Source organism: Octopus sinensis, linkage group LG4 (assembly GCF_006345805.1).
Source record: "Octopus sinensis linkage group LG4, ASM634580v1, whole genome shotgun sequence".
NCBI lineage: Eukaryota > Metazoa > Mollusca > Cephalopoda > Octopoda > Octopodidae > Octopus > Octopus sinensis.
The window spans coordinates 32,441,633-32,469,559 of NC_043000.1; the positions used below are offsets into that span (position 1 = coordinate 32,441,633).

Below are 27,927 nucleotides of genomic sequence, written 5' to 3' on the forward strand. Positions count from 1 at the left end.
ACGTTTCTTTAGGCTGTTATGTTCTTCAAATATTTACAGGCACAAAGTTATAGGTTCCAAATGTGAACCAAATAGGTGCAATTTGATCATTCAGTAACAGTTCAATTGGTGGCTTTCTTCATTTATTTAGAGGCACTATATTGCAAACAAATTTCAGATGGGGAACAAGTCCAATCAACATTCTATGTATAGATGCATTATACCAAATATATTCTGTTTTCTGGTCCCCATCCCTATTATTTGATAAATTTCCATGGTAATGGCTTCAAAGACTCTGTAGATCCATTTATTATTTGCTGGAATTGTTAATCACTCAACCATGAAGGAGAATCGTTTTCTTCACATAATTCTAAACTTCTCAGTATTTTACATGGTATCTGAATCAATTCACATTTCAAATACATTCCAGATAAGAATCAATCAGACAAGATCCAATTAAATAATTGTACAAGAGATTCTGTGTTTTATAGAATTAGAGTCCACCACAAAGGCCATTTTCCTGATGTATTAATAAGTCCTATATTGCAAACTGATACAGTTAAGTATTCTGTAGCCAATACACATTTTACAAATGACCACATCTTTGTTTGTAATGCTGTACCTACTGATATGCTTTGTAGTAGGGAAGAAGACCATGCTTCATCTCTGCTGAATTAACTACAATAGCAGATGTTGATGAAAATAGTGAAGCAGTGTTTTATGTTGCTATCAGCAAGGATTCCAGATAAGGACCAACCAATCATGATTCATTTAATCCAACGTTTACCTGGTCTACAACTGCTTCTGTGTCTTTTACACCTTGATACTTTTTGTATGGTTTGGTCCTTACCTTCATAAACTCTTCTTTGGATAACACATGGATGCCTGTTGCAGTTAGCAATTTCCCATGTCGTGTTTTCAAATGTCTTTTATATGTATTACGGGTTTTGAATTTTTGAGGACAGTCTTTGCATTCAAAAGGAGTTTCTCCTGTATGCCGCCGTAGGTGTTCCTTGAGGAAAAGTAAAAAAAAAAACAAGACAAAACAAATGAAAAATTTGTTCTTTATGTTCATGATTATAGGGTTTACACAGTTTTCAATTGGAAACTAAATATTGAGGGTATCAACAATTTGATCCTCCTGCTAACACAAAAATCCCTGTAATCACTCAAAGTGGTAGCAAGAAAAGTAACAGTTTTTGTTTTGTGATCAAAGATAGTTAAATTCAATTTGTTTGAATCTTGTAACTTGTGACAAACAGCAATTTCATATACAGATTTGTAAAATAGCCTACTTTCAAATGTTCTGCCAAGGCTATCATATTTGAATGCTTATAAGCTGCATTTTGTATTTTTATAAATATCACCAAAAAATCATCTCTATGCGAAGTTGGGCCTATATTATGTGTTTTAATGCACTAATAAATTTTTTTATGACTATGTACTGCTGAAATAGGTGGGAGGTGTCTAATATGCTTGTGCATCTTTCATGCCGTCAAATACAGTATATCTTCTTACCAAACATAGAAAACCAAATATAAAAACATCATTATTCCACATATACCCACGCCTAAACTAGTACATATATATTTAAATCTATTTCATCAATAAAATATAAGCCAAAAAGGAAGGTTGTCTATACCGGTTATGATTCGAATAAGAGAACAAACTCCTTTTGGCTGTATTTCGTCTGATTAGAAAAAGGAGACAACAATGAAAAGAGGTATCACAATATTAGCAAATAGATTCCACAATTCATACACATAAGCTCTGATACTAATTATAATTACAACTTAACCTGAAAAATTCACTCGTCAAAGTTCAGACCCGAATATTTGCAAAATTTATCTTTAATAACCAATCTTTACATTCCTCTATGAACAAACCAAAATAATCCTTCACCTCTCAGATCCAACAACTATTTTACTCTCTAACTCAGTTGAAGGTTTCTTTTTTAGTGTTAGATATAAAGGCTGTCAATTTTTAGTGGAAGGCTATGAGAAGTTGCAATGTTGTTCTATTAGCAGCATAAAGTAACCAAGCATCAAAGACAATTCCTAGCTACCAGTACCTTACCTACTGCTACTGTCTCAAAGACTATGAAATAGCTTCAACATGAAAACTCATCATATCTCTCTATAATAATCCCAACTGATATCTGCAAAGGTGTTGATTCTATTTTCTGCAGAAAATAATGACACAACTTCATCTTAGAATACCAGCTTATATTGTATTTTAATTATAAAATCAAAACAATTTGTTAAATAGACCAAGGAGGATTTGTTCTGAGTCTCCAGTCTCTAGAAACACGATTATTAAATGCCTCACACACTTGAGCTTATGGAGGAGGAGGAGGAGTCACTGCCGCTTGGCTTGATGAGTCTTCTCAAGCATGGCATAATACCAAATGTCTCGGTCATTTGTCATTGCCTCTGTGAGGCCCAACGCTCGAAAGGTGCTTTTCACATTCCACTGGCACCAGTCACCTTGCCCCTGTGAGAACATTCAAAAGGTGCTTTCTATGTGCCACCAGCATGGGTACTAGTTACGTGACACCTGCATCAGCCACGACTACGATTTCACTTGGCTTGACGGGTATTCCCAAGCACAGCATATCGCCAATGGTCTCAGTCACTAGTCATTGCCTCTGTGAGGCCCAACATTTGAAGATCATGCTTCACCACCTCATCCTATGTCTTCCTGTGCCTACCTCTACCACAGGTTCCCCCTACAGTTAGAGATCGGATTGAAATGATAATTTGACAAAATAAGAACATCACATCACATACTAAAAGAAACAGGAAATCACTGTCAACCATCTTATACAGCAACAAAATATAAACTCACAACTAATACATTTTTTACTTAACTATTACATCTTACAACAACAGTAACATTAAAGCAACTCAAGTTACCTTAAAATGGCTCGGATGTCTAAATTTTCTCCCACAGTCTTTACATGTGAATCGACTTTGGTCATTATGAATTAGCATATGATAATTGAGACTGTGTTGTCTGGTAAATGATGTTCTGCATAGAAGGCACACAAAAGGTTTGATCCCTGAAAACAAGTGCCCAGATAAAATATAAAAAAAAAACATTAATTTCAAATCTTTAAAGAGAAATAGAGAATCATTTAATTAAAATTATATCAAACAGCCATCTCACATTTATATACAGTGTACAGCTTTAAAAACACTTGATACAGTTTCATTACAAAATAATTACAACCATTAAAATTCACTTTATAAATGCTTATTAATGACATTTTATGCAGCTAAAATTAACAGTTGACTTTAGAATGAATGATAAAAACTTTAAAACAATATGTTGATCCAGATAGTTATTAACAAGGAAACAACCAAAAGAGAGAAACTGGGTCACACAAAACATTAAATTAAAAAAGGCTTTTTAAAGAGCTGCACAAATGCAAATGAAACTATAACAGCTCATGATATAACCGGTAAAATAAGCCTTAGTCAAATAAAAGGGGAGTGAATCACATCCAGGAATCGAACAATGTGTTTGCTATAGACTAGATGGCTGCAACCACTAGATTGAAGAGACCTACTGACTTTCAACCATCTAAAATTAACATTATTTGCACAAACTTTATTTGTAGAGATGAATGGTATCATGGCACAAATGTCATTCAATTCCTGTAGGTGATTCTCTTTGTTTTTATCCCCACCCCTTCAGGTTATTTTTATCCTTTACATCTTGAATTATTATAGCAGCTATTTCTAAAGACTCAAAGCTTCAAAGGAACTTAGTTGATCCGGTTGCAATGATGGTATATGAAGATCTCACTATTAAATGGGAATAAGGTCTGATATCAGAACAAAGATTAATATTAGATTAATTTCCAAGCGAAATGCTTAGCAGTATTTCGTCTGCCTTTACGTTCTGAGTTCAAATTTCGCCAAGATTGACTTTGCCTTTCATCCTTTCGGGGTGAGTAAATTAAGTACCAGTTGTGTACTGGGGTTGATCTAATCAACTGGCCCCCTCCCCCAAAATTTTGGGTCTTGTGCCAAGAGTAGAAACAAATATTACATTAATTCAAAGTGGTAAGCTGGCAGAATTGTTAGCACAGAGGAACAAGATGCTTTGCTCAAATTCCACTCAGATTAATTTTGTCTTTTGGAGTCGATACAAAATACCAGTTGAGCACAGAGGTCAAAGTAATTGACTAGCCCCACCACACACACACACACACACGATCCCCCAAAATATCAGACCTTGGGCTTTGATTACTTCATTTCACTTACCAGCATGACTGCGATAGTGATACATTAGTGTTGCACTAGCTGTAAAAGTTTTGTTCAAACAAATTTGGCAAGTAAGGGAAATTTTCTCATCTTTCTTTCGGGCTTTTAGTTCTCGGATGCAATGTAAAGCAGTTTTCTGGAATAGAAGTGAAAAAAAAAAATAAAGGATTTTCATTTCAACAAATTCCTTTACCTTATTTCAAATGCCTACATGCTCTTACTTTAAAAGAAAAAATCAAAAAACTACAATTTTGACAACAGAATGTGAAGATCTAGATTTCTACCATTTGTCTTTCACTATCCTAGCTTTCAACTGAAACCAAATAAAAATAAGACTCTGCACATGCTTCAACCAGCACTAGTTTCTACTCTCAAATCACTTTCTATTCTTTGCAAACAATACAAAAGCCAATCAGAAAATGTTACTTACTCTCTCTAAATCATCAATGACATTTTCATTATCCTCACTTTTTCTTCCATTGGATTCTTCCAGGTTCCTTTCACCTTCACTAAATGATTCCTCTTCTTCAGGCACTTGAATTTTCCCCTTCTTTGCTAAAGCTGATTTTGGCATTGGTGGATAAGGTTCTGAATAAACAACATTACAATATATTGCCAATGAATCAATGTTACTTAAGCAGGATACATTATCTTCGTTTTCCATAATTTGTTTTATCAATTAAAGGGTGACATCATGACATTCACAGAACTTTTGCACTTTTAATGTGAAACAAACGCCAAGAAGTAGTCATGCCTATCTATGTGTGCTTATACGTCTGAGTATAGAAGAAAGGTTGGTGGGAGGGATGGGCAGAATTTTTATAGCACTGGACAGAATACTTCATAGTAGTTCTTTGGCTCTTTAAGCTCTCAGTTCAAATCCCATTGAGATTATTTTTACCTGTCATCATTGTAGGGTCAATAAAACAAAATACGAGTCCAGAGTTATGGGTTGGAGTGAGAATTAAGACATTGGGCAAAATAGTTTGAAATATTTGTTCTGAGTGTTTATGTTCCAAGTAGTGAGGCAAGTTATGACAAATTTGTCAGTAGCTTAGCAACAGTCATCATGGAGATGACATTTCAGTGAACATTCTCTGATAGTGCTTCATGTCTTCCTAGAAGACATTAATGAAATGGCAAAGCAAAAAGTAACTAACATGCATAAATGTATACACCACATAGCCACACCAGGTTGGGCATCCAGCTGTAGAAACAGTGCCAGATCAGACTGGAGCCTAGTGCAGCCTTCTGGCTTCCCAGACCCCGGTTGAACCATCCAACCCATGCTAGCATGGAAAACGGACGTTAACAATGATGATATATATATATATATATACACACACACACACACACACACACATATATATATACATACATACATACATTATAATATATAATGTTTTTTTATACTTTTTAATTTAAAAAATTAAGATAAACAAAGTTCTTTATTAATCTCCTTCATTTTCTACAATGCTCTTCCATCTATCTATATATACACATATGTATATATATATATTTTTCTCTCTAGTTTCAGCTCAGAGCTGCGGCCATGCTGATGCACCGCCGTTTTGCTACACTGTTATTACTAAGAGCCTCCTCTAATATGTGGAACTTGGTGAAGAATGGAGTTTGATATAGCTACTCTCATTTGCACCTCTTGCCGTGAAGTAGGTTCATCTGGGACTCTCGACAGGAAGAGGTCCAGCTTTAATTTAAAAACCCCTACATCTACTTTGTGCAAGTTCCTCAGACTCTTTGGGAGAATATCAAAAAGCTGTGGGCCCTTGAAACCCAGGCTGTTGTAATAACTGGTCCTGAAGCTTGATGGCATTGCTGCGATCTTTGGCACTATGCAGTGTCGTCCCGTTCTAGCATTGGTGTAGCTTTCAATGCCAAAATTTGGCACAATTCCTTCCAGGATCTTCCGGATATATATTACTGCATACCTCTCCCGTCTTCTCTCCAGGGTGTAGAGTCTTAGCTGTTTCAACCTTTCTCAGTAGCTGAGCTGTTGCAAAGAGACAATCTTCTTTGTGAATGTTCTCTGGATTGCTTCAAGGCCTGCTGTTAATTTCACACTGGTGGGTGACCACAGGTGTGAGCAGTAATCCAGGTGGCTGAGGATGAATGTCCACTAGAGGACCATCATGGTTTCCTTATCTCTGGTTCTGAATGTTCTTAGAATCCATCCAGCAAGTCATCTGCGCTTTGTCGCCATCCTGGTAATGTGCACTTGGAAAGAGGTATCATCACCCATGTCAATACCCAGGTCCCCTCACTGACTTTAGGCTCTGGGATTGAAATTCCCTGTGGACCAGTGTACCCTGTAAGTTTCATATTCAGTTTTGGATGCTGGTAGCGTAGAGCTTGGAATTTTTCAGCATTAAACTGCATATTATTATCCTCAGCCCATCAGTAAATTGAGTCCAACTCCTGCTGCAGGTGTGCAACATCGCTGGGGTTCTGTATTTTCTGCGAGACTTTCGTATCATCTGTATAGCTTGCCAGAGTTGCTATCCGGGCATTTGAGGGCATATCTGAGAGGGCCACTATAAAAAGCAGTGGTCCCAAAACAGTGCCCTATGGAACACCGCTCACTATTTGTGTGTTCATAGAGGTGGCTCCGTTAGCCACTACTGCCTGACTCCTATCTTTCAGGAAGTCCTGTAACCATTCTCCAAGTTTTCCGGCTATGCCTAGGTCACGCAGTTTGTGGTATATCATACCATGATCCACCTTATCAAAAGCTTTTGCAAAATCAAGGTATATTACGTCCACATTTGATTTGTTGAGTAACTGCCTCAACACCCAGTCATAATGTTGTAAGAGCTGGGTCAGGCAGCTCCTACCTGGTCGAAAACCATGCTAGGTATCACTCAGCAAATTATTTTCTTCAAGGAATGCGATTAGTTTCCCTCTGACTATCCATTCATGACTTTGCTGATGAATTCATAGTTGGAGCATATGCAATTATGAGTGTTGCATAGCGACCTTTTCTTAATGGCAGCCTTAAAGACATTAAACGAGCTAAATGACCATATAGTTCAAGTTTTGAAGCCAGAGTGGTTTTGATAGCAAATCCCACTCCTGATTCTCTCTTATAGGTCTCCTCTCTACTGTTCCAAAAGAAAAGGTTTCCAGCAGATTTCTCTACAAAATTCCCCTTTCATGAATTCTTGTTTCAGCTAATGCTACAACATCCATATCATATCGCTGTAACTCTTTTGCAACAAGCAAAAATCTTCTCTCCGGACGAGATTTCAGACAATCATTGTCTAATAACGTGCAAACATTCCAACATCCTATATTCATAGGTTTCCATCTTAACTTGAATTTACTCACAGTTGCAGGATGACGACCAGATCCAGGCTGTGGTGCCCTGGGACACCTGCCAGGCCAGACCACAGAACAAAATATTCCAGACCCCTTTTTGCCATTTACTTCACTATCAATATGAACTTCCATTGTTTAAATGTGCCTTTTTAAGCTTTGGCCAACCATGTACATACAAGATGTCCATTTCTTTTACCACTCCAGCAATACCTGTGCTTGACATTTTTTAAAGATCATGCTTTGTAGTTCAGAGAGTGGGAATGGTTGCTGTGCAAAACTTTTTCTCCCGTGCCAGTGGCACGTAAAAAGCACCAACCAATCGTGGGCATTGCCAGCCTCGCCTGGCACCTGTGCCGGTGGCACGTAAAAAGCACCCACTACACTCACGGAGTGGTTGGCGATAGGAAGGGCATCCAGCTGTAGAAACACTGCCAGATCAGACTGGCGCACCCTAACCCTAACCCTTCCCAGACCCCGGTCGAACCGTCCAACCCATGCTAGCATGGAAAACGGACATTAAACAATGATGATGATGATATATATATACATATATACATACATATATATACATACATATACATATATACATACATATACATACATATATACACATACATATATATATATACATAAATATACACACATACATATATATACATACATATACATACATATATATACATACATACATATATATATGGTGGACTCACCCATCAAAGAGGATGAATGAGCATTCAGCTTTTGCTGAACAACTTCCACAAGCGAATTGTTTATAGTGGTCAAATGTTTGTGCCACACATTGACTTACACTCTCCATCAAATCAACATTGTCTGAACAGGTGCACTATGTACCACGCGTCAGGTGGCAAAGTGATCACAGAACAGAACAGAACAACATGAGATGAAGTGTTTTGCTCAAGAGAAACCACAATCACAAGGCCATGAGTTCAACAACCTAACAACTAGACCATGCACCCTCATATACATATGTGCATATATACATACATACATCATCATCATTTAGCGTCTGTTGTCCATGCTGGCATGGGTTGGGTGGTTTGACCAGGGCTGGTAAGCTGGAAGGCTGCACCAGACTCCAGTCTGTTTTGGCATGGTTTTCTATGGCTGGATGCCCTTCCTAATGCCAACCACTCTGAGAGTGTAACGGGTGCTTTTATGTGCCACTGACATGGGTTGCCAATTGCATGACAACAGTATCTGTCACAACTGCAATTTTACTTGGTTTGATGGATCTTCTCAAGCATGACATAATGCCAAAGGTCTTGGTCATTGCTTCCATGAGGCCCAACACTCCCTATTTATGTTATCAATGATGATGATATACATACATACATTTTTTTCTTAAAAAAATATATATCCATATGTATAGTACCGCCTGACTGGCCCTCGTGCCAGTGGCATGTAAAAGCACCGACTACACTCTCGGAGTAGTTGGCGTTAGGAAGGGCAACCAGCTATAGAAACTCTGTCAGATCAGATTTGGAGCCTGGTGCAGCCATCTGGCTCGCCAGTCCTCAGTCAAACCGTCCAACCCATGCCAGCATGGAAAGCGAACGTTGATGATGATGATGTATATATGTATGTATAACAAAGGATGGATAATTGTTGGCTTGTTACAGCTGTTTCTTATGTAACTTTTAATAGAAGAATGAGAACATTATAAAAGACCGTAATCATCAGATGAGAAATAATTTTACAAAATAAAAAATATCCAAGAATACAGCAAGAATATGTCTGTTGAGGCCAGCTATGAATGGGAGAATGAGCAACTATGTAGGCAGTTTAGGTTAAGAATGTAGTTGTTTAAAGTGTGTCATTTGATATCTAAGGTCAGTGACCTGGTTGAGAAGGAGTTTGCTAGACTAGATCAGGGGTAGACTGGAGTGGGTTGTAGGAGCAAATTTATTATGGTAAGCTATGGGTTGTGTTAAGTAAGGAGGGGTCATAAAAACAATTAAGGATAAAGGAAAAATGAGAAGATAAATAAATCAAATGTAAAGGTGAAAGAAAAATAAAAAATAAAAATAAAGGCATATGAGCTGATCAGATATAGAGTTGGGGTTGGGAGTCTCTTGCTAATGGTATATGACCAGGGGAGGGGGATACAGGAACAGAAATTTAGGGGTATTTAGTGGATACTGGTTGAAATTGGGAGTGAATGTGGGGAAGAGTACAGAGGCTATCAAATAATAAGATCAAACTTATGGAATTAAAGTTTTGGTAAAGTAGAGTGTTAGCTATCAATAAGGAGTTTAAAAAATTAAAATTAAAAAATTAAAACTTCAAAGCATGATGGGGTTATATAATGAAATACACCTAGTACGGGGTTAGTGTAAATTGCAGATCAGAATCAGGAAGGCCAGCAACAGGGAATAGTCTAATGATTAGCTATGGAATGTTAAACAGGTGGCGATGATATCAAAATTGGATGGTGTAATCATCTTTGTGTAAATCAGTTGAAGCAACTGAAGACAATAGTTGTGGGTAAGAGGTTTGGATAGTATGTTCTATCTATTATATAGCAAGGGCTGCTCAAAAAACTGTATGTTGGTGTAAGGAGTAGATAAGTAGCAGAAATGGAAACGAATTGTCTAGGGTGTGCAGGCTGCTACTAAAAGTTAAGTATTACTGTCATTGCTATTGCATAATACCGGGTACATCACAGACAGAATAATTAGTTCCTTCAATATAGCACACTAAGCAAGTATAGTAAGAGTGGAGAAGATATGGAAAGGGAAAATGAGACTAGGAAGGCTCAGAAACGAATGGGTAGATTGATAGGTTAAGGGTCAGTGAAAGAAGGAGTAAATTGGATTGAACCGAGGTTGGGAGCTTTTACAGAGATTGTTTAATGTCCTTAAATTATTTGAACTTGCTGTATAGCCTTGTGTATACATGAAAGATGAAGGTCTAATTTATTATTTAGTAGATTTTCACTATTAGATCTTAAAATTTCAAATGGCTCCATGCATCAAAGTCGGAATCTGTATCTACTGTTTAAGTATGGTTTAGTGATCCTAATGATGTCCCAACTTAAATCAAATTTAACATTGTTGTCTTTGAGCTCCCGAATCTTCATGGCTAGAGACATCCTGCCAGCCCTGTGTCTTAATTTAAAAGAAGAATAGTGGTTATGTAAATGCCCCTTGAGATTTAAGGAGTAACCGATATCGGTATAAACCACATTTTCTGCTAAAGCGGGCAAGGTGCTTTGCCTTAACAAATACACCCAATATTTTCTAATACTTGAAATTTATTGTTATTGGTATGTGATCTAACATTATTATTGTAAATTGATATATGAATATATAGTTTCACAGTTAAGTGGAATATCACAAATTTACCTTGAACTATATATTATGTTCCCCTAATGTCTAATAATTTCACTCCCATCTCCCTCTTTCTTCAACCGTACTCCCACTCTTAAATATTCGCTTCCTTTTCTTCTTCTGACAATTTTAATTCTTAAAATTTTTCTTTTCCTTTTTTTCTTTCTCTATTCTGTTTAAATGTATATACTTGGGTGGTACAACAATATATTTATTTATTTTCAAGCGTGATTGTTACCAGCGTCGCCTTACTGGCACTCGAGCCCCGTGCTAGTAGGATATTAAGAGCACCATCCGAGCGTGATCGTTGCCAGAGCGGCTATCTGGCCTCCGTGCCGGTGGCACGTAAAAGACACCATTCAAACATGATCGTTACCAGCATCACCTTACTGGCACCTGTGCCAGTGGCATGTGTAAAAAGATTCGAGTGAGGTCGTTGCCAGTACCGCCTGACTGGCCCCATGCCGGTGGCATGTAAAAGCACCCACTACACTCTCGGAGTGGTTGGCGTTAGGAAGGGCATCCAGCTGAAGAAACTCTGCCAGATCAAGATTGAAGCCTAGTGCAGTATACTGGTTCGCCAGCCTTCAGTCATTCGTCCAACCCATACTAGCATGGAAAGCGGATGTTAAACGATGATGATGATGACATAGTAAATGACCCCAGCTTAATGTTCACAAGCTTCCTCTTGTCAGCTTCAATCTAACCAAACTTCCACCCCCCTCTTCTTTTCTTTATTCTTAACAACTTTAGACAGAAGCCTACTCCCATATTTTCTTTCTTTATATGTATGTTTTTCTATTTGGTTTTATCACTGTTTTTTCTAGCTTCACCACTCATTTAAATCCCATCCCCTGCAAGTCAATTCGGGACCCTTCACAACAATGTTAACTCCATTTTAACTAAGGTAGCTTTGGCCTGATGAGTGTAGCTAGTGGAGTCCCCTACATAGCGTAATTACTATTTCCGAGCTTCTTCTAACTAGGAAACATATGTAGCTTGGATTTTACTTGCTCCATTCCCTCAATTTGGATTTTTATTTGCATTCATAGCAACCTTACATACTATGAACTATAAAATAACGTTTTTTTCAGCTGGGAAAAACCTACAATGAACTGCTTGAACTTTACAAGCTTCCTACTACTAGATTATTGGATCTTAAAATTACATATCATTATATACATATATATATATATATATTATATATATATATAATATATATATATATATATATATATATGTATATATATATATATATATATATATATTATATATATATATATACACATATATACATACATACACATGATAGTAACTAGATGCAACAGTTTGGTAAGAAGTTTGCTTTTCAACCACATAGTCTCAGTTCAATCCCATTACGTGGTACACTGGGCAAGAGTCTTCTACTATGACCCCTGGACGACCAAAGCCTTGCGAGTAGATTTTGTGGATAGAAACTGAAAGAAGCATGTCATATATTTAAATATGCATGTATATTTGTGTGTGTATATTTGTGTGTCACCCTGTCTTGAATGCTGTAAGCAAGTGTCACTGTCATATAAGCAGTATTGTTCATTCTAAATATTCTATGTAAACATATCTGGTCATGGGGAAATATTACTTTGCCTGGAAACAGATGAGGGAAAATCTGATTCAAATAACACTATCTGGTATGATGATAACTTTAATAAACACAAGGCACACCTAGCCAATCCACAGTTGATATGAAAATGCAATGTCAGCAAAATAACATATTTTTTTAGTAAATATTGAATAAAGAGATAACAACAATATAATTAACTTACTTAGTCCACAATGTCCCAATGAATCTTCACTTGCTAATAAAATCTCTGGACAATCAACAATTTCTTCCACAGACACTTCTGGAACATCTCCAGCATTACACAAGCTTAACTCAAGTATTGGAACCACTTCTTTATCACTTTCAGCTGAGTCAACCCTTTCTTTATTGTCGATGTTGTTGTTATTGTTACATTCATCAGCATCCAGACGCTGATGAAAAGTTTCGATTCCACGTTTTTTACCAAAAATAGTTGTGTAGCAATGGTCAAGATAGGGCTGTGTCCTGTTTAATAGATCCACAATAAAAAGTTCATTTTCTTCAATTCTTTTTGCAGCATCTTTGGGAAGTGGATCCTCATCTATATGGGGAAATGAAGTTCTGTTGTTCTCCTCTTCAGCTGGGACATCCATCTTGTTTGGAGACTTCAAAAGTGGGGTAACAGCATTTGGTTTGTTGCACTTGGGTGGATTTTTATTCTTTAATTGTTTCCTAGGATACGATTGTTTCTGGGTGGTAGTTCTTTGAGAACAGGAACCATTTTGGTTGGGTACAGCACTCTTTTCAGCTGAGACTTTACGTTTCTTCCAAGATCTAGTACACCTTGGTAAGATCTGTGCTTGATCAATGTCACAAATATTTGGATTCTCAACTGGAACTTTGTTCTCACAATGGGTTTCTTTGGAAGCCTTTAAACTGGTGAATGTTTTCCGCAATGGCCGTGTCCTCTGTTGATTATTTCGATTTAGAGGGCTACTATTTACACACACTGATTTTCTTTTCTTCATTTTATCCATTTCTAGAATAGATGATAGAGAATATGTATATATAATGTTTGTTTTTATGTCGAATTGTAATAAAAATAATTTAACATTAAACCAAGGAATTACTGAATACTTTTGGCAGAGAACATGCTTATTTAACTATTAGAAGAAAAGAACTAACAGGCCCAAACTCCAGAGTCACTGTCACTCCTCTTCTTGTAAAAGTTGTGTGTATGTGCGTGTGTGTGTGTGCGCGCACGCATGTGCATGATAAAACAATTTTTCTAAAACTAGCTGTGAAAATAAGGCCTCTGGGTAGTAAATTTAAATATTGGAAGTTGCATTTACTTTAATTAAAATAAGAGATTAAAAGGATTTCAATATTTTGCAAACTACTTTTGGCTAAAATTGTTTTAATAGTTACAAATTTTAATAATATTCTAATTACCTTAATTCCTCAATTACAAGTTCTAATTAAAGAGATTTATAATGATATCTCATACAGTCTCCCTAAATATCTATATACTATTACCCTACCCTATTTGCTACAAGACCCCTACAAAGCCGAACTTGCATCTTTTTATCCAGCCCTCATTGGGTCAATGACATCAACACATACCATCACTTCCCCATCTTCATTATTACTATACATTTTTCATATGTCACCCTTACTCAATACCTAAATGTACAAAAGAAATCCCTTTCTCTGCATTAATGGTCTCAACTAATAAAAACAATATATGTTACCTGATAGTCTCCGTTGTCGAACATGGACTGGTTCAGCAGTGAAAATAAATCTATACTTCCTTTCAGTATCTGCAGTAGAAAATGATTGAAATAAATTAAACCACACACACCGTAACTTTTTATCTGTTTAGACAAACAATGGTGTAATGAACACCTTTACTTCTGCCAATTCATAATAATCATATTATCTCTCTTACACATAACCAACAAAGTTGGTTTTATTTCTTAAACTGACAAATGGATCATATTTAATCTGTTCCTCAGTAGTGCTTGTAAATGTGCAACTGTCCCAGTTTCAACTTTATTATCATACAACAATAAACTTCTAATAAATACATCAAATTAGTTAGTTCCCATAATACCATAGACAATATTCCATTGATGTCTTCACCTTGGAACCAATTAGGTGAATTAAGTATCAGATATACAAAGCATCTTATAGGTGCACACAAATTTTAAGTGTTTTCATTAGAAGTAAATAAATATTTTACTGCCAAAGAAAACAAACTGTTTAAGGATCCAAGACCATGGAATATTGTAATCATTTTAGAAAGTTTCATTTCTGATTGGTTAATGCAACACTTGACCATTTTCACTGAATGCCAAATAAATTCTTAATCCTTTTTTCTACATGCTCTTTATATACAGCAACAAAACAAACCTTTATCTTTGTATATTAATCGTTAGCTATTCTTTTTTTTAATTACTAAACTCTCCTTTGCAATTTCAAATTTTTCATGTAGATGCTGACTTTCAAAAACAACATCAGCCCCTATATGATCAGATTTCAGTCATTGGAATGGTAAGCTAGAGACAGTTAGTATTGGCTTGAATTTGGACATTATTTTAAATCCCATCTTTGATGATTCTTTTTGTTGGAGTAATTATCGCTTTCCCTGCTGTAGAAGAAAGAGTGGGACTTGATAGTTGCCCAGTGGTAAAGTTATGCTCTAAACTATTGTTTGTAAGGTCTGAACTTGTGGTCATGTTGTTAGTAGCCCACTACAAAACAAAACAGAAAACACATCTAAACATACATGTTGGTACACATAGACACACATGTGTACAAACTAACACAGCAATAGAACAGACTCAAGATATACACATACAGATAGACACAAATATAATACAGCATACCATTAGCTTCGTCCAAAAGTTGTTGAATATGATCAGCCAAATGTTGTCTAATCTGCAGCTTTGCTTTGGCCTCATTACCGAAACTGGTAAACTTCTCACAGCACTTGTCTGGTATTAAGAAACATTGGTAAGTAAAGTTCCTTGTCATTTCATTGCATGTCATCTCAGAGAAGAAATTAAGCAAAGATTTTTCAGACAACATTTGGATCTGCTCAAGGTTTAATATATCAAGGCACTGGATGCTGCGTTTTGACATCTAAAAGTAGGACATAAATAAAAAAAGTAAAACAAAACATGTTCTAACCGAAAAATACCAAATTTGCTTGGATACCGAGTTTAAAGTTTGGAACTGTCAATGGTACAAAGAAGAGTTATTAGCAGTAAAACAAACATATAAACCAATGTATTAGCAACGTTGAAAAATTAAATACAGATAGCATATAAAGCCTGTGTATGTTACAGGAACTAGATACAAGGCACAGAAGTGAAGTTGTGCCTTCAATGACACTAACAGTGGAGACTGTTGCAACAATTTATAAACATGGACCAACACTTTAATGGACACAATACAGAAGGTATATGTCACTAAGTATGTCAAGATACCAGATGGAATGTGGTTACAAATCTCAGAAGCTAGGATTCAAGAACCAATTTCTCTTTGAAGTTTAATACTGAAAATGTTTTTTAACTGATAATATAAGACACTGAAAAATTACTGGATGTTGCATTTGTTCATACAGATCAATGGTCTAAACTTTGTCAAAGGTATTGTATTCTGCAGGAAAGTATTATATAGATTTCAATTGAGGAGGAGAAGGAGGTGGGTAGCAGCAGCAGTAGTAGTTAGAATACACAATTCCAAATGTTGTAGCAAGTATAGGCTATGTGGGTATGTTCACTTTGTAACTCTGTGGATTTGGGTTCAATTCCACAGCATGGCACTTTGGGCAAGTGTCTTCTAATATTGCCTTGGATTGACTGTTTTCTAAGTGAAATTTGGTAGATGAAAATTGTGTGGACTACTGCATTAGCAAAATAAACTGATAAATAGACATCAAACAAAAATACTTTGGGGTTTTTCTTCAGCAGGATTTGCACAAACACTCCACTTTCAGGCTCACCAGTGAAAATATAGTCAGAAACTGATTGATCCATTGGAAGCCTTTACTTTGATTTACAAAATCATCATCATCATCATTATCATTGTTTAACGTCTGCTTTCCATGCTAGCATGGGTTGGACGATTTTGACTGAGGGCTGGCGAACCAGATGGCTGCACCAGGCTCCAATCTTGATTTGGCAGAGTTTCTACAGCTGGATGCCCTTCCTAACACCAACCACTCCGAGAGTGTAGTGGGTGCTTTTTACGTGCCACCGGTACGGGGGCCAGTCAGGCTGTACTGGCAACGACCTCGCTTGAATCTTTTTACAAATGCCACCAGCACCGGTGCCAGTAAGGCGACGTTGGTAACGATCACGCACGAATGGTGCCCTTTTACGTACCACTGGCACAGAAGCCAGTTGGCTGCTCTGTCAACGATCACGCTTGGATGGTGCTCTTGGCACCCTACTAGCACGGGCACAAGTGCACAAGTGCCAGTAAGGCAACGCTGGGAACGATCACACTCGAATGGTGCCTTCAAAGTAAAAAAATATAAAATATATTTCAGACCCTTAGGGAAATATCTTGATGTATTGAAATATCCCTATCTTTGAGGTGCTGGATGACACTCATGTTATAAAAAAAAACCAGAAATCTCACCAGAATACATATACAAAAGACACCCAAACTATGCAGCAAATATAAAATACATGAAAATAAATTAATAAAAACCTTTTTAGTTGCAATTTTTGATTGAAGCTTTTCACTATTCTGCAAAGTATCTGCAGCAACTTGAGCTAAAACATCTAAAGACATGTATGTTGTCTGTTCAATAACTGATCCATTCATCCTTTCATCTATTCTTTCAGTATTACATGGTTCATAGATTCCTGGAATGAAAAATAAACATTAGTAATTTATGAAATAGCATTTATCCTATCAAATGTAATTTATTCAAAACACATAAATAAAAAAAAAAATCACAAAATCAGAGTTAACTAACTGAAATTTATAAATATTCATTACATAAAAATAATTTTTGCTTGCGTGCAGGTAGTATACACAACTCCCAAATCAATAAATGTTAATTAGCTCAGCTAGACCAATAGGGCATGGCAATATTTTGATGTAATATGGGTTACTCCAAAATAGGGTTTAAGTAAACAACATCTGAATAAAACTTGCAATATACTTTTAATTAAAATTTCTTGTTAACATGCCTGTGTCAATCATCATCATCTAATGTCCACTTTCCATGCTAGCATGGGTTGGACAGTTTGACCCAGTTGTGTGATTAAGCGGTTTGCTTCACAACCATATGGTTTGGGGTTCAGCCCTTCTGCATGGCACCTTGGGAAAGTATCTTTTATAGTTCCAAGCAAGAACAAAGCCTTGTGAGTGGATTTGGTAGACAGAATCTGTAAAGCAGCCCATTAAGTGTGCTTGGATGTGCGGGCCCACAGTAGGCAGGCTTTTCTCCCATGCATTCTCTACATTTAACAACCTTTCATGGTGACAGGTGTGACTGTGTGGTAAGAAGTTTGCTTCCTAACCACATGATTCCAATTTCAGTCCCAATGCATGGCACCTTGGGTGAGTGTCTTCTACCAAAGCCTAGTGAGTGGACTTGGTAGACAGAGACTGAAAGAGATATATGCATGGGGGTACTTGTCCCCGACCACCACTTGGCAACCAGTGTTGGTGCATCTAAATCTCTGTAACTTAGCAGTTCAGCAAAAGAGATCAACAGTATAAGCACAAGGCTAATAACAAAAAAAATAAGTCCTGGGGTCAATTCATTTGACTAAAATTGTTGAAGGCAATGCCCCAGTATGGACGCAGTCTAATGACTGAAACATAATATATATATGTATATATATATATATATATATAAGAAAACTTCTTTGCTGTCACTCTGTTTACTTTTTTTCAAAGATGACAGCAAAAAAGTTTTCTATTATATAAGTTGGCAATTGTTGATCGTGAAACCAGTACTTATTTAATTTGTAATGATATAATATGTTCCTAACATCACCATAAATTTTTTTATACAAGCTTTCTGTGACTTTTACATTTCTTTTCTTTCTTATATACCTATCCCATGTGTATACAGAACTTTTTATTCTTCACTCATCATCATCATTGTTTAACGTCCGCTTTCTATGCTAGCATGGGTTGGATGATTTGACTGAGGACTGGCGAACCAGATGGCTGAACCAAGCTCCAATCTGATCTGGCAGAGTTTCTACAGCTGGATGCCCTTCCTAATACAAACCACTCCAAGAATGTAGTAGGTGCTTCTACATGCCACTGGCACGAGGGCCAATCAGGCAGTACTGGCAACGGTCATGCTCAAATGGTGGTTTTTTACATGCCACCGGCACAGGAGCCAGTCAAGAGGCACTGGCAACAACCTCGCTCAAATATTTTTTCATGTGCCAGTAAGGCGACGGTAGTAACAATCACACGCGAATGGTGCTTTTTACATGCCACCAGTATGGAAGCCAGGCAGCTGCTCTGGCAATTATCACGTTTGGATGGTGCTCTTAGCGCTGCACTAGCACAGATGCCAGTCATCAAATTTGATTTCGATCTCCCTTGCCTCAACAGGTCTTCGCAAGCAGAGTTTAGTGTTCAATGAAGGAAAGGTATGCATAAGTGGGCTCACTTGGCTTGCTGGATCTTAACAAGCACAGCATATTTCCAAAAGTCTCGGTCACCAGTCATTACCTCGGTGAGGACTAATGTTTGAAGGTTGTGCATACTGGCTTCATTCCTTGCAATCTTACGCACGTCCTCAGCAGTCACAGAGCACGTTTCACTGCTATGTAGCATGGCTGTTCATAAACATGCATCATACAGTCTACCTTTTACTCTGAGCGAGAGGCCCTTTGTCACCAGCAGAGGTAAGAGCTCTCTGAACTTTGCCCAGGCTATTCTTATTCTAGCAGCTACACTTTCAGCACACCCTCCCCCACTACTGACTTGGTCACCTAGGTAATGGAAGCTATCAACTACTTCTAGTTTTTCTCCCTGGAATGTGGCAGAAGTTGTTCTCTGCACATTTTCAGTGTTTATTGCTCCTGAGCATCAGCCACAGACAAAAACTATCTTCCCAGTTAGCCTTCCTTTGATATTGCTGCACCTCTTATGTGTCCATAGCTTACACTGGGTACATCTTCTAGAGTTTCTACCTATGCCTTTTCTACAGATCGAGCAGGGCCATCTACCTGAAGGCATTTGTGATTTGTCTACCTTTCTACTTATTAGGACTTTGGTTTTAGCTAGGTTGACTCTAAGGCTCTTTGATTCTAATCTTTGTTTCCATACTTGAAACGTCTCTAGTTCTGATAGTGACTCAGCAATTATAGCAAGGTCTTCAGCATAGAGGAGCTCCCAGGGGCATCCTGTCTTGAATTCCTCTGTTATTTCCTGGGGGACTATGATAAATAGGAGGGGTCTGAGGACTGAAACTTGGCGGACTCCTACCTCTATCCGGAATTCTTCACTGTACTCGTTGCCAACCCTCACCTTACTGACAACGTCCCAGTACATGGCTTGCACAGCCCTCACTAACCATTCATCTATCCCTAGTTTCCTCATTGACTACCAGATAAGGGATCGGGGGACCCTGTCAAAGGCTTTCTCCATGTCAACGAAAGCCAGGTACAGAGGTCTGTCTTTGACCAGGCATTTCTCCTGCAGCTGTCTTACCAGAAATATAGCACCAGTGGTGCTTTTCCTTGGCATGAACCCAAACTGCATCTCATCTAAACTGACTCTCTCCTTAATTAGTTGGGCTATGACCCTCACAGTGACCTTCATTACCTGATCCAACAACTTGATACCTCTGTAATTATTTGTATCTAAGGCGTCACCTTTACCTTTGTAGCAGTTGACTATAGTACTGCTACACCAGTCATTGGGTATGACTCCTTCATGTATCACCTGGTTAACTATACAAATGACTAGGCTATAGCCAACACCACCAGATATTTTGAACATCTCTGCAGTGATTCCTGATAGGCCGGAGGCTTTCTCTGTCTTCATACTCTTAATTGCTTTATCTATGAAGGTACTATCAATTCGGATAGCTGGTCCCTCTGCTGGGTCAACATTTGGCAGACTCTCTTTCTCCCATTCAATTTCTTTATTCAGCAACCTTTCATAGAGGCGTCTCCAAATCTCTCACTTTGCAGCCTCGTTTAGTGCAAGTGAACCATCATCCATGCGGGCACATTTCTCTCCTACGACATCACGATTCTCTCTCACACACTGCCTTGCAACACGAAATACCTCAAGTCTTTGGTCCTCATGGTGCAGAACATTGGCAAATTTATTCTTATCTGCTTCTCCTCTGGCTAAATAAACCCGTCTCCTAGCCTCCCTTCTGGCAGTCTGATACAATTCCCTGCTATCGCCGTTCTTCCAGTCCTTCCAAGTCTGTTTCTTTTCTCTAATAGCCCTGTCAACAACATTGTTGCACGACTACATTATTTTGGGTGGAGAGGGGACTTTGCACTATCCACAGATCTGGCCAGTGGCCCTCAGCAGGTTGTCCTGTAGAAACCTCCAGTTGTCTTCCACATCATGCAAAGCTATATTCCGTTCTATTTCATCAAAGGCTTCGAATAATACATATATATATGTATGTACATATATATATATGTTGGACATAAGAAGCATTGGATGCGGTGTGCAGGAGAGACGTTTGTGTTGGATGGCCATGTACTACGGATGGATGAGGAGAGATGTGTGAAGAAGTGCAGCTCCCAAACTGTTGAAGAAATCCGGGGTATCAGTAGACCCAGGAAGACATGGGATGAGGTGGTCAAGCATGACCTTCGTACGTTGGGCCTCACAGAGGCTATGATGAAAGACCGAGACCTCTGGAGATATGCTGTGACTTCGAAGACCCGACAAATGAAGTGAGTTTATGGCTCACAGACGGCCTGCTACTAACCTTGGTTCGTAGGGCGACCTGCTGTGTTTGAGGAGACCTATTGAGTCCAGTACATTAACATCAAAATAAAAATCAAATAGATATTGTAGTTGTGATACCCATGCCGGTGGCACGTTGGGCCTCACAGAGGCAATGACGAAAGACTGACAACTCTGAGATATGATGTGACTAGGAAGACCCAACAAATGATGTGAGTTCATGGCTCACAGGACAGCCTGCTGTGCTAACCTTGGATCGTAGAGTGACCTGCTGTTCTTGAGGAGACTTATTGAGTCAACTACATCAACACCAACATCAAAATAAAAATCAAATGGAAATTGTAGATAAGATACCTGTGACGCTGGCATGTAAAAACACCTTCCGAACATGGTCAATGCCAGCGCTGTCTGACTGGCGTCTCTGTCGGTGACACGTAAAAAGCACCAACCAATCGTGGCCGTTTGCCAGCCTCCTCTGGCCCCTGTGCCAGTGGTACATAAAAAGCACCCACTACGCTCACAGAGTGGTTGGCGTTAGGAAGGGCATCAAGCTGTAGAAACACTGCCAGATCAGACTGGGGCCTAGCGCAGTCTCCTGGCTTTCCAGCCCACAGTCGAACCATCCAACCCAAGCTAGCATGGAAAACGGACATCAAACGATGATGATGATGACACAGCATTACATCATATTTCCCCATACAAAATGAACAACTTTGTCCATGGTCAATAAGGTGTGCATGTATTGGTGCAGCCAAACTTGCACACATACACACACACAAGTATATCATCATACTCATCATCTCCTATCATCTATTTTCCATACTGGCAAGGGTTGGACAGTCTGACAGGATCCTGTGAGCTGTAGGGGACAATGAACTCCATTGTCAGCTTTGACATGGTTTCTACAGCCGGATGACTTCCCTAACACTAACCACTTTGTAATGTACCTTTTTTTGGTTCCACCAGCAGTTGTGACGTTGCCAACTGACATGCAAAACGGAAAAAGAACAGGAATAAAACCCCCTCAACTAAGTGGGGTAGTATCTGGAAGGGGTAGCAGCTTTATGCCAGATGTTGAGAGGCTTATGTCTGATAGATGGACAAGGACAAGTGTCTTGCTAGAGATGAGAAACATGATTGCTCTACATTATATAAAGGTGGGTGGGTGGGAACAGCTGGGAAGAAGATAACAATGGTGGTAATGAGACACCAAAGCAAACTCTCAATGTACAAGAAAGTGAGCATAAGAGAGGACATGGACAGCTGATCAGAGGCAGGACAGTAAGTGAGGTGAGATGAAGACAGAGGTAAATATAGTGAGTGATGAACAAAGGTGGAAGAGCGATTGATGGGAATACCAGTATGGTGAATGGGTAAGGTGAGTGAGACAGAAGTGTGGCTCAGGAAAGAGAATAGAGTAGAAGGTAAGGGGAAGATGTGCAAGGTGGAGAAGCTGTGGGGAAGATGATATAGAGCTACCTAAGGGTGGCAGATATGAGAGAGCATTCCGATTGAAAGCAAACACGTGAGATATTGAAATGGAGAGAGAGAGAGAACTGAAGCACAGGAAGGTGATAAGTGAAAATAGTGGGGAAATGGAGGTTAATGAGAATGAAAGTTAGAATTGGTCCCAGGGAGGAGAGGTGACTAGTAATGCAAAGAATATGGAGGTAGGAGAGAAATATGTGCCAATAGAGTAGTGCCATAAATAGAGGAGGAATTAAGGGATGAGTGCTAAGCAAATGAATGCTTAACGGAATAGAAATGGAGGAGGGGCAAGTCCTTTGCCCTTGGTTACAAGGATACTGCTATACCAGTTATTGTGTATGACTTGACTAATTATCCTGGTGGTAATTGTGAAACCCATTTCGTGTGATATTTTGAGCATTTCTTCAACTATCCCTGTTGGGCCCTCAGCTTTCCCTCTCTTGTTTTATTTATTGCAATGCTGTCAACATCTACCTGTCTATCCATCTACACAGACATACATACATGTATGTTACAGGTATCTAGGGGTGGATGAAAACATATCTTACAATGGCACCTGTAACAAAACACATGTCACTAAAGAGTATTACAGCCGAATAAAGAAAATTTGAACCTCAGAAACTCTGCATTCAATAAAACAGTAGCCCACAATGCGTTTGCAGTGCCAGTACCAACATTTGGGCTGCTTGATTAGACGCTTGATGAGGTCCAAGCCATTGATGTGAAAATTCGAAAAATACTAACAAGCACACATAATTTCCACATAAACAGTGACATAGACTTCCTCTACCTAAAACAAAAACAAGGCGGTAGAAGCTTAACATTGATCCAAAATACCTTTGAATGTCGCATTATATTCCTTTGGCAACATCTTTTAAACACCAAGTGTCAAAGTGTATCCCTTGACCAAGTTTGCATACATGAGGTTGATAACATCACGAGACTTGGAAAGCAGCTCCTTGTGCAACACTCTGTGTCTTATAATCTAGAATACATGCCCAAAGAAGTCGCACAAATCTACAGCAATGTATCATTAGATGAAACGATGAACCTATATGAGAAGACTATTCTTGGATATGTTAGTAGAAAGCTCAGAGATGAGAGTAACATTGATCATCAAAGCAGTTTATCATAGACCAATAGCCAGATTGCTACCTCCCACTTTGAAGGATATGGGTTTGCAGTCCAGGAATAGGAGATGTAAATCAAGTACCTGAGGCACAAAAGGGTGAGAGATGCAGGAAGAGCTGTAAAATGTGACAACTGATGCAGACTTTGTAGAGTTCACACTGAAGATATCACTGAAAATCACTGAAAAAGAGAACACCTATGCTGAACTATTGAGGAATCTACAGCTATTCTATCCAGATTACAAGTTCAGGTTTAAACCTGTAATTATTGGGGTACTAGGATATGTAACACACTGCCTAAATACCAATCTTGAGAAATTAGGCTTCTCAAAACTAGAAAGGAGAAAGCTGATTTGAAGACTACAAATCCAATCCATCACTGGAACTGTAAAAGTCTGTAAAACTTTCCAGAAGTATATCATCTGGTGAAGTGTATGCAGGTTGCCAAATATACATGTGAGCATTCTTTTCAGATGCAGAATATTGCTATCCCCCATCTCCATGTCTCCTCAGCCCATACCTTCCACACCCTCAGAGTTGGTATATTTAATGTGGGCACATTGAAAGATAGGTCTGGTGAGATTGTTGAGATGCTTGAATGGAGGCATGTAGATTTGTGCTGCATCAAAGAGGTAAGGTGGAGAGGAGGTTCTGCTAGGTTATTCACAGGCAAAGAACATAGGTATAGGATTTTCTGGGTAGGAAACAGTGATGGGGTGGGGGCGTGGGCATACTCCTTGCTGAGAAATGGGTTGATAAGGTAATCGAGGTAGTCCAGAGTCTGTGATAGAATACTTAAGATTAGACTAGTGCTGCAACATGGAACAGCAACCATTATCTCAGCCAGGTCTACCTGATGAACAGAAAGACCAATTTTATGACACCCTCTTGCAGACTACCCTGTCGACGAATGACAGGGACCTTCTCTTTGTGACTGGCGACTTCAATGAGTATGTTGGACATCAGGGAGCTTCCATGGTGTACATGGTGACAATGAATTTGGTTCCTGCAATGAAGAAGGAACCAGGCTGCTGGAGTTCTGTGATGCAAATGATCTTATGAACTGTAAAACTAACTTCAGGAAACCTTCCAGTTGCCTATTCATCTACTAGTCTGGCAAGCACACTAGTCAGATTGTCTAAATTCTCACCAGAAAAAAAGGAAAGATGGCTGCTTATAAATGCCAAAACTTTCCCAGGTGAAGAATGCGCCCCACAACATGGGTTAGTTGTTAGCGACTTCAGGAGCAGGGCTAAATGGCTGCTCAGAAGACAACCAGTGTGGGAAAGAAAGGTCTGGAAGCTTAAAGATCCTGATTGGACAGAGATTTAGAAATGTTTTACTTGAGGCACTTGACGAAAAAGAGGAGGATATAGCATCACATAATGTGGAGGACAACTGAAGGTTTCTACAGGACAACCTGTTGAGGGCTACTGACCAGATCTGTGGCTGGTGCAAAGTCCCCTCTTGACCTAATTGTGACAGGGTGGTGGGAACAATGTAGTTGACAGAGCCATTGGAGAAAAGAAACAGAACTGGAAGTGTGGTGGTAGCAGGGAACTGTTTCAGATCACCAGAAGGGAAACTAGGAGACATGTTTACTTAGCCAGAGGGGAAGTAGATAAGAAAAAATTTGCCAATGTTCTACATCGTGAGGACCAGAGACTTGAAGTTTTTTGAATTGCAAGTCAGTGTGTGATGTCATAGGAGAGAAAAGTGTCCGTATGGATGATGGCTCACTTGCATTTAATGATGCTGCAAAGACAGAGACTTGGAGACACCACTATGGAATGTTACTAAATGAAGAGAATGAATGGGAGAAAGGAAGTCTCCAACCCTTGCCAGCATAGACAACGGATGTTAAATGATGATGATGATTACAATGCTGATGCATATACATTAGGTGTAATATTGAAGTGAAACCAAATAGTGATATTTTGAAATCATTCAGGTGTTTGCATAATATATAATAGGAAATGCATCCAATATGTAAGACCTTTCTCAGTAAAAAGCACTCCAAAATATTTTAACTGAGCTTGGTCTTACATAATAGAAGCATTTCCTATATGTTACACAAACTTGAAATGTACATATTAAATGATTTCAAAATATCACTACCTCGTTTGACATCATTATTACGATGCCAATACAAACTAGCCAGTCTTGACCCCACTTATGCAGATAATCTACCAATTTGGAGTATTCTGTTATATTTAAATTGAATCAAAACTTCTGGTGCAATGATCTTCTTAGTGTAACACAATATATATGTATCATGATCATCGTTTAACATCTGCTTTCCATGCTGGCAGGGGCTGGACCGTTTGACATAGAGCTGGCTAGCTGGAAGATGTTCAGACTCCACTTGTTTGTTGTGGCATGGTTTCTACAGCTGGATGCCCTTCATAATTGCAACTACTTAAGAGTGTGCTGAGTGTTTTTATTTGCCACCAGCATGGGTACATTTATGCAGAACCAGCACAGGCGTTTTTTAAGTGGCACTGGCACCTGAAAAGACCAGCCTGTATGTGCGGAAGACAGTGATTTTATTTAGCCTGACGCGTCTTATCAAGTACAGTAAATAGCCACATCTAGTCACTTCCTCAGTGAGGTCCAGCATATGAAGATCCTTTTTCACCACTCCGTCCCACCCATTCCTGGGTCTACCCCTTCCACACTGAGGGAGAGGCCCTTAGTCACCAACAAAGGTAGAAGCTCTCTGAACTTTGCCCAGCCCATTCTTATTCTAGCAACTACATTTTCAGATCTCTTTCCACCACTGCTAACTTGGTCTCCTTGGAAACAGAAGCTGTCTACTACATCTAATGATCCCCATGAGTATTTGAGGAAATCTACTGTCTGCACATTTTTAGTCCTTATTGCACTTTTCCACACTCAACATTTTCCCACATGAAGACTATATTTTCCGTTAACCTTCCTGTGATACCTCTACACCTCTTATGTGTCCAAAGCTTACACTGGGTACAACTTATAGAGTTTCTACCAACACCCAACTTATATACTGAGCAGGGCCATCTCCCAGAAGGGACTTGTGATTTGTCTGTTTTCCTACTTACTAAAACTTTAGTTTTTGCTAAATTAACTCTAAAGCCCTTATATTCCAGACCTTGTTTCCACACCTGAAATTTTTTCTCTAGGTCAGCTATAAAAACAAGGGCATCAGCATAAAGGAGCTCCCAGGGACAGCCAGTCTTGAACTCTTCTTAAAGACTGGAGGACTAAAATAGACAAGAGGGGGCTGAGAACTGAGCCTTGGTGAACTACTACCTGTACACTGAATTCATTTAGTGGCCACAGCCTTAGGGCTGAAACATAGAAGAATAAAAGAATATATGCGTGTGTACACACACATACATGATGGCTGTCCGCTGAACACCGAGAAAGACCATCAGTGACCAATAAGAACACTGTACACTCAGACAAAATTATACTTACACTTGTGGATCTGCTGGTGACTAAGAAGCCAAGCTCTTGATAAACACATGTCCACAAATATTGTAGATTAAGCTTCCCCCATTCACTACAATGGCAGTGCGTTTTTGAGCAACTTGCTTAAATTCAGCATGTACAGTGTAGGTTTTTTTCAAAAATACCCGCTCCTTTCTTTACTTGTTTCTTCCATTGGTGGTGATGACAAGCATTGTTTTCCCTACTGATGTCCCATGTCTCACATATCTTTAATGAGAACTTTACACAATCCTTAAATCACGGTCTTCATTTTTGCTAAGGATACTTTCTACAAACAAATTTGCTATAAAGTATCTGGTTAGGGATTCATCTGATCACTCATCCAAACAAGGAGTTCAGTCCAACAGAAATGGTGCTTTTGCAGCATCACTCAGGCTGTCAGCTCCCTTTAA

The 27,927-nt window shown here is 38.7% G+C and overlaps 2 protein-coding genes across 2 annotated transcripts in view; one reads left to right on the top strand and one right to left on the bottom strand.

Moving 5' to 3' along the window:
- The window catches only part of LOC115210422 (cyclin-dependent kinase-like 4), a 104,036-nt gene that overhangs the window by 24,678 nt on the left and 51,431 nt on the right, over positions 1 to 27,927 (top strand). The window lies entirely within an intron of this gene.
- The window catches only part of LOC115210862 (zinc finger protein 37 homolog), a 30,647-nt gene continuing 2,936 nt past the window's right edge, over positions 217 to 27,927 (bottom strand). Inside the window, exons 2-9 of the mRNA XM_029779623.2 lie at positions 17,220 to 17,377; positions 15,386 to 15,641; positions 14,249 to 14,317; positions 12,742 to 13,536; positions 4,681 to 4,838; positions 4,251 to 4,386; positions 2,895 to 3,040; positions 217 to 991 (exon numbers count right to left, since the gene is read on the bottom strand). Coding sequence (XP_029635483.1) covers positions 740 to 991; positions 2,895 to 3,040; positions 4,251 to 4,386; positions 4,681 to 4,838; positions 12,742 to 13,536; positions 14,249 to 14,317; positions 15,386 to 15,641; positions 17,220 to 17,377 — 1,970 coding nt within the window. The 3' untranslated portion in view covers positions 217 to 739. The remainder of the gene's footprint in view (positions 992 to 2,894; positions 3,041 to 4,250; positions 4,387 to 4,680; positions 4,839 to 12,741; positions 13,537 to 14,248; positions 14,318 to 15,385; positions 15,642 to 17,219; positions 17,378 to 27,927) is intronic.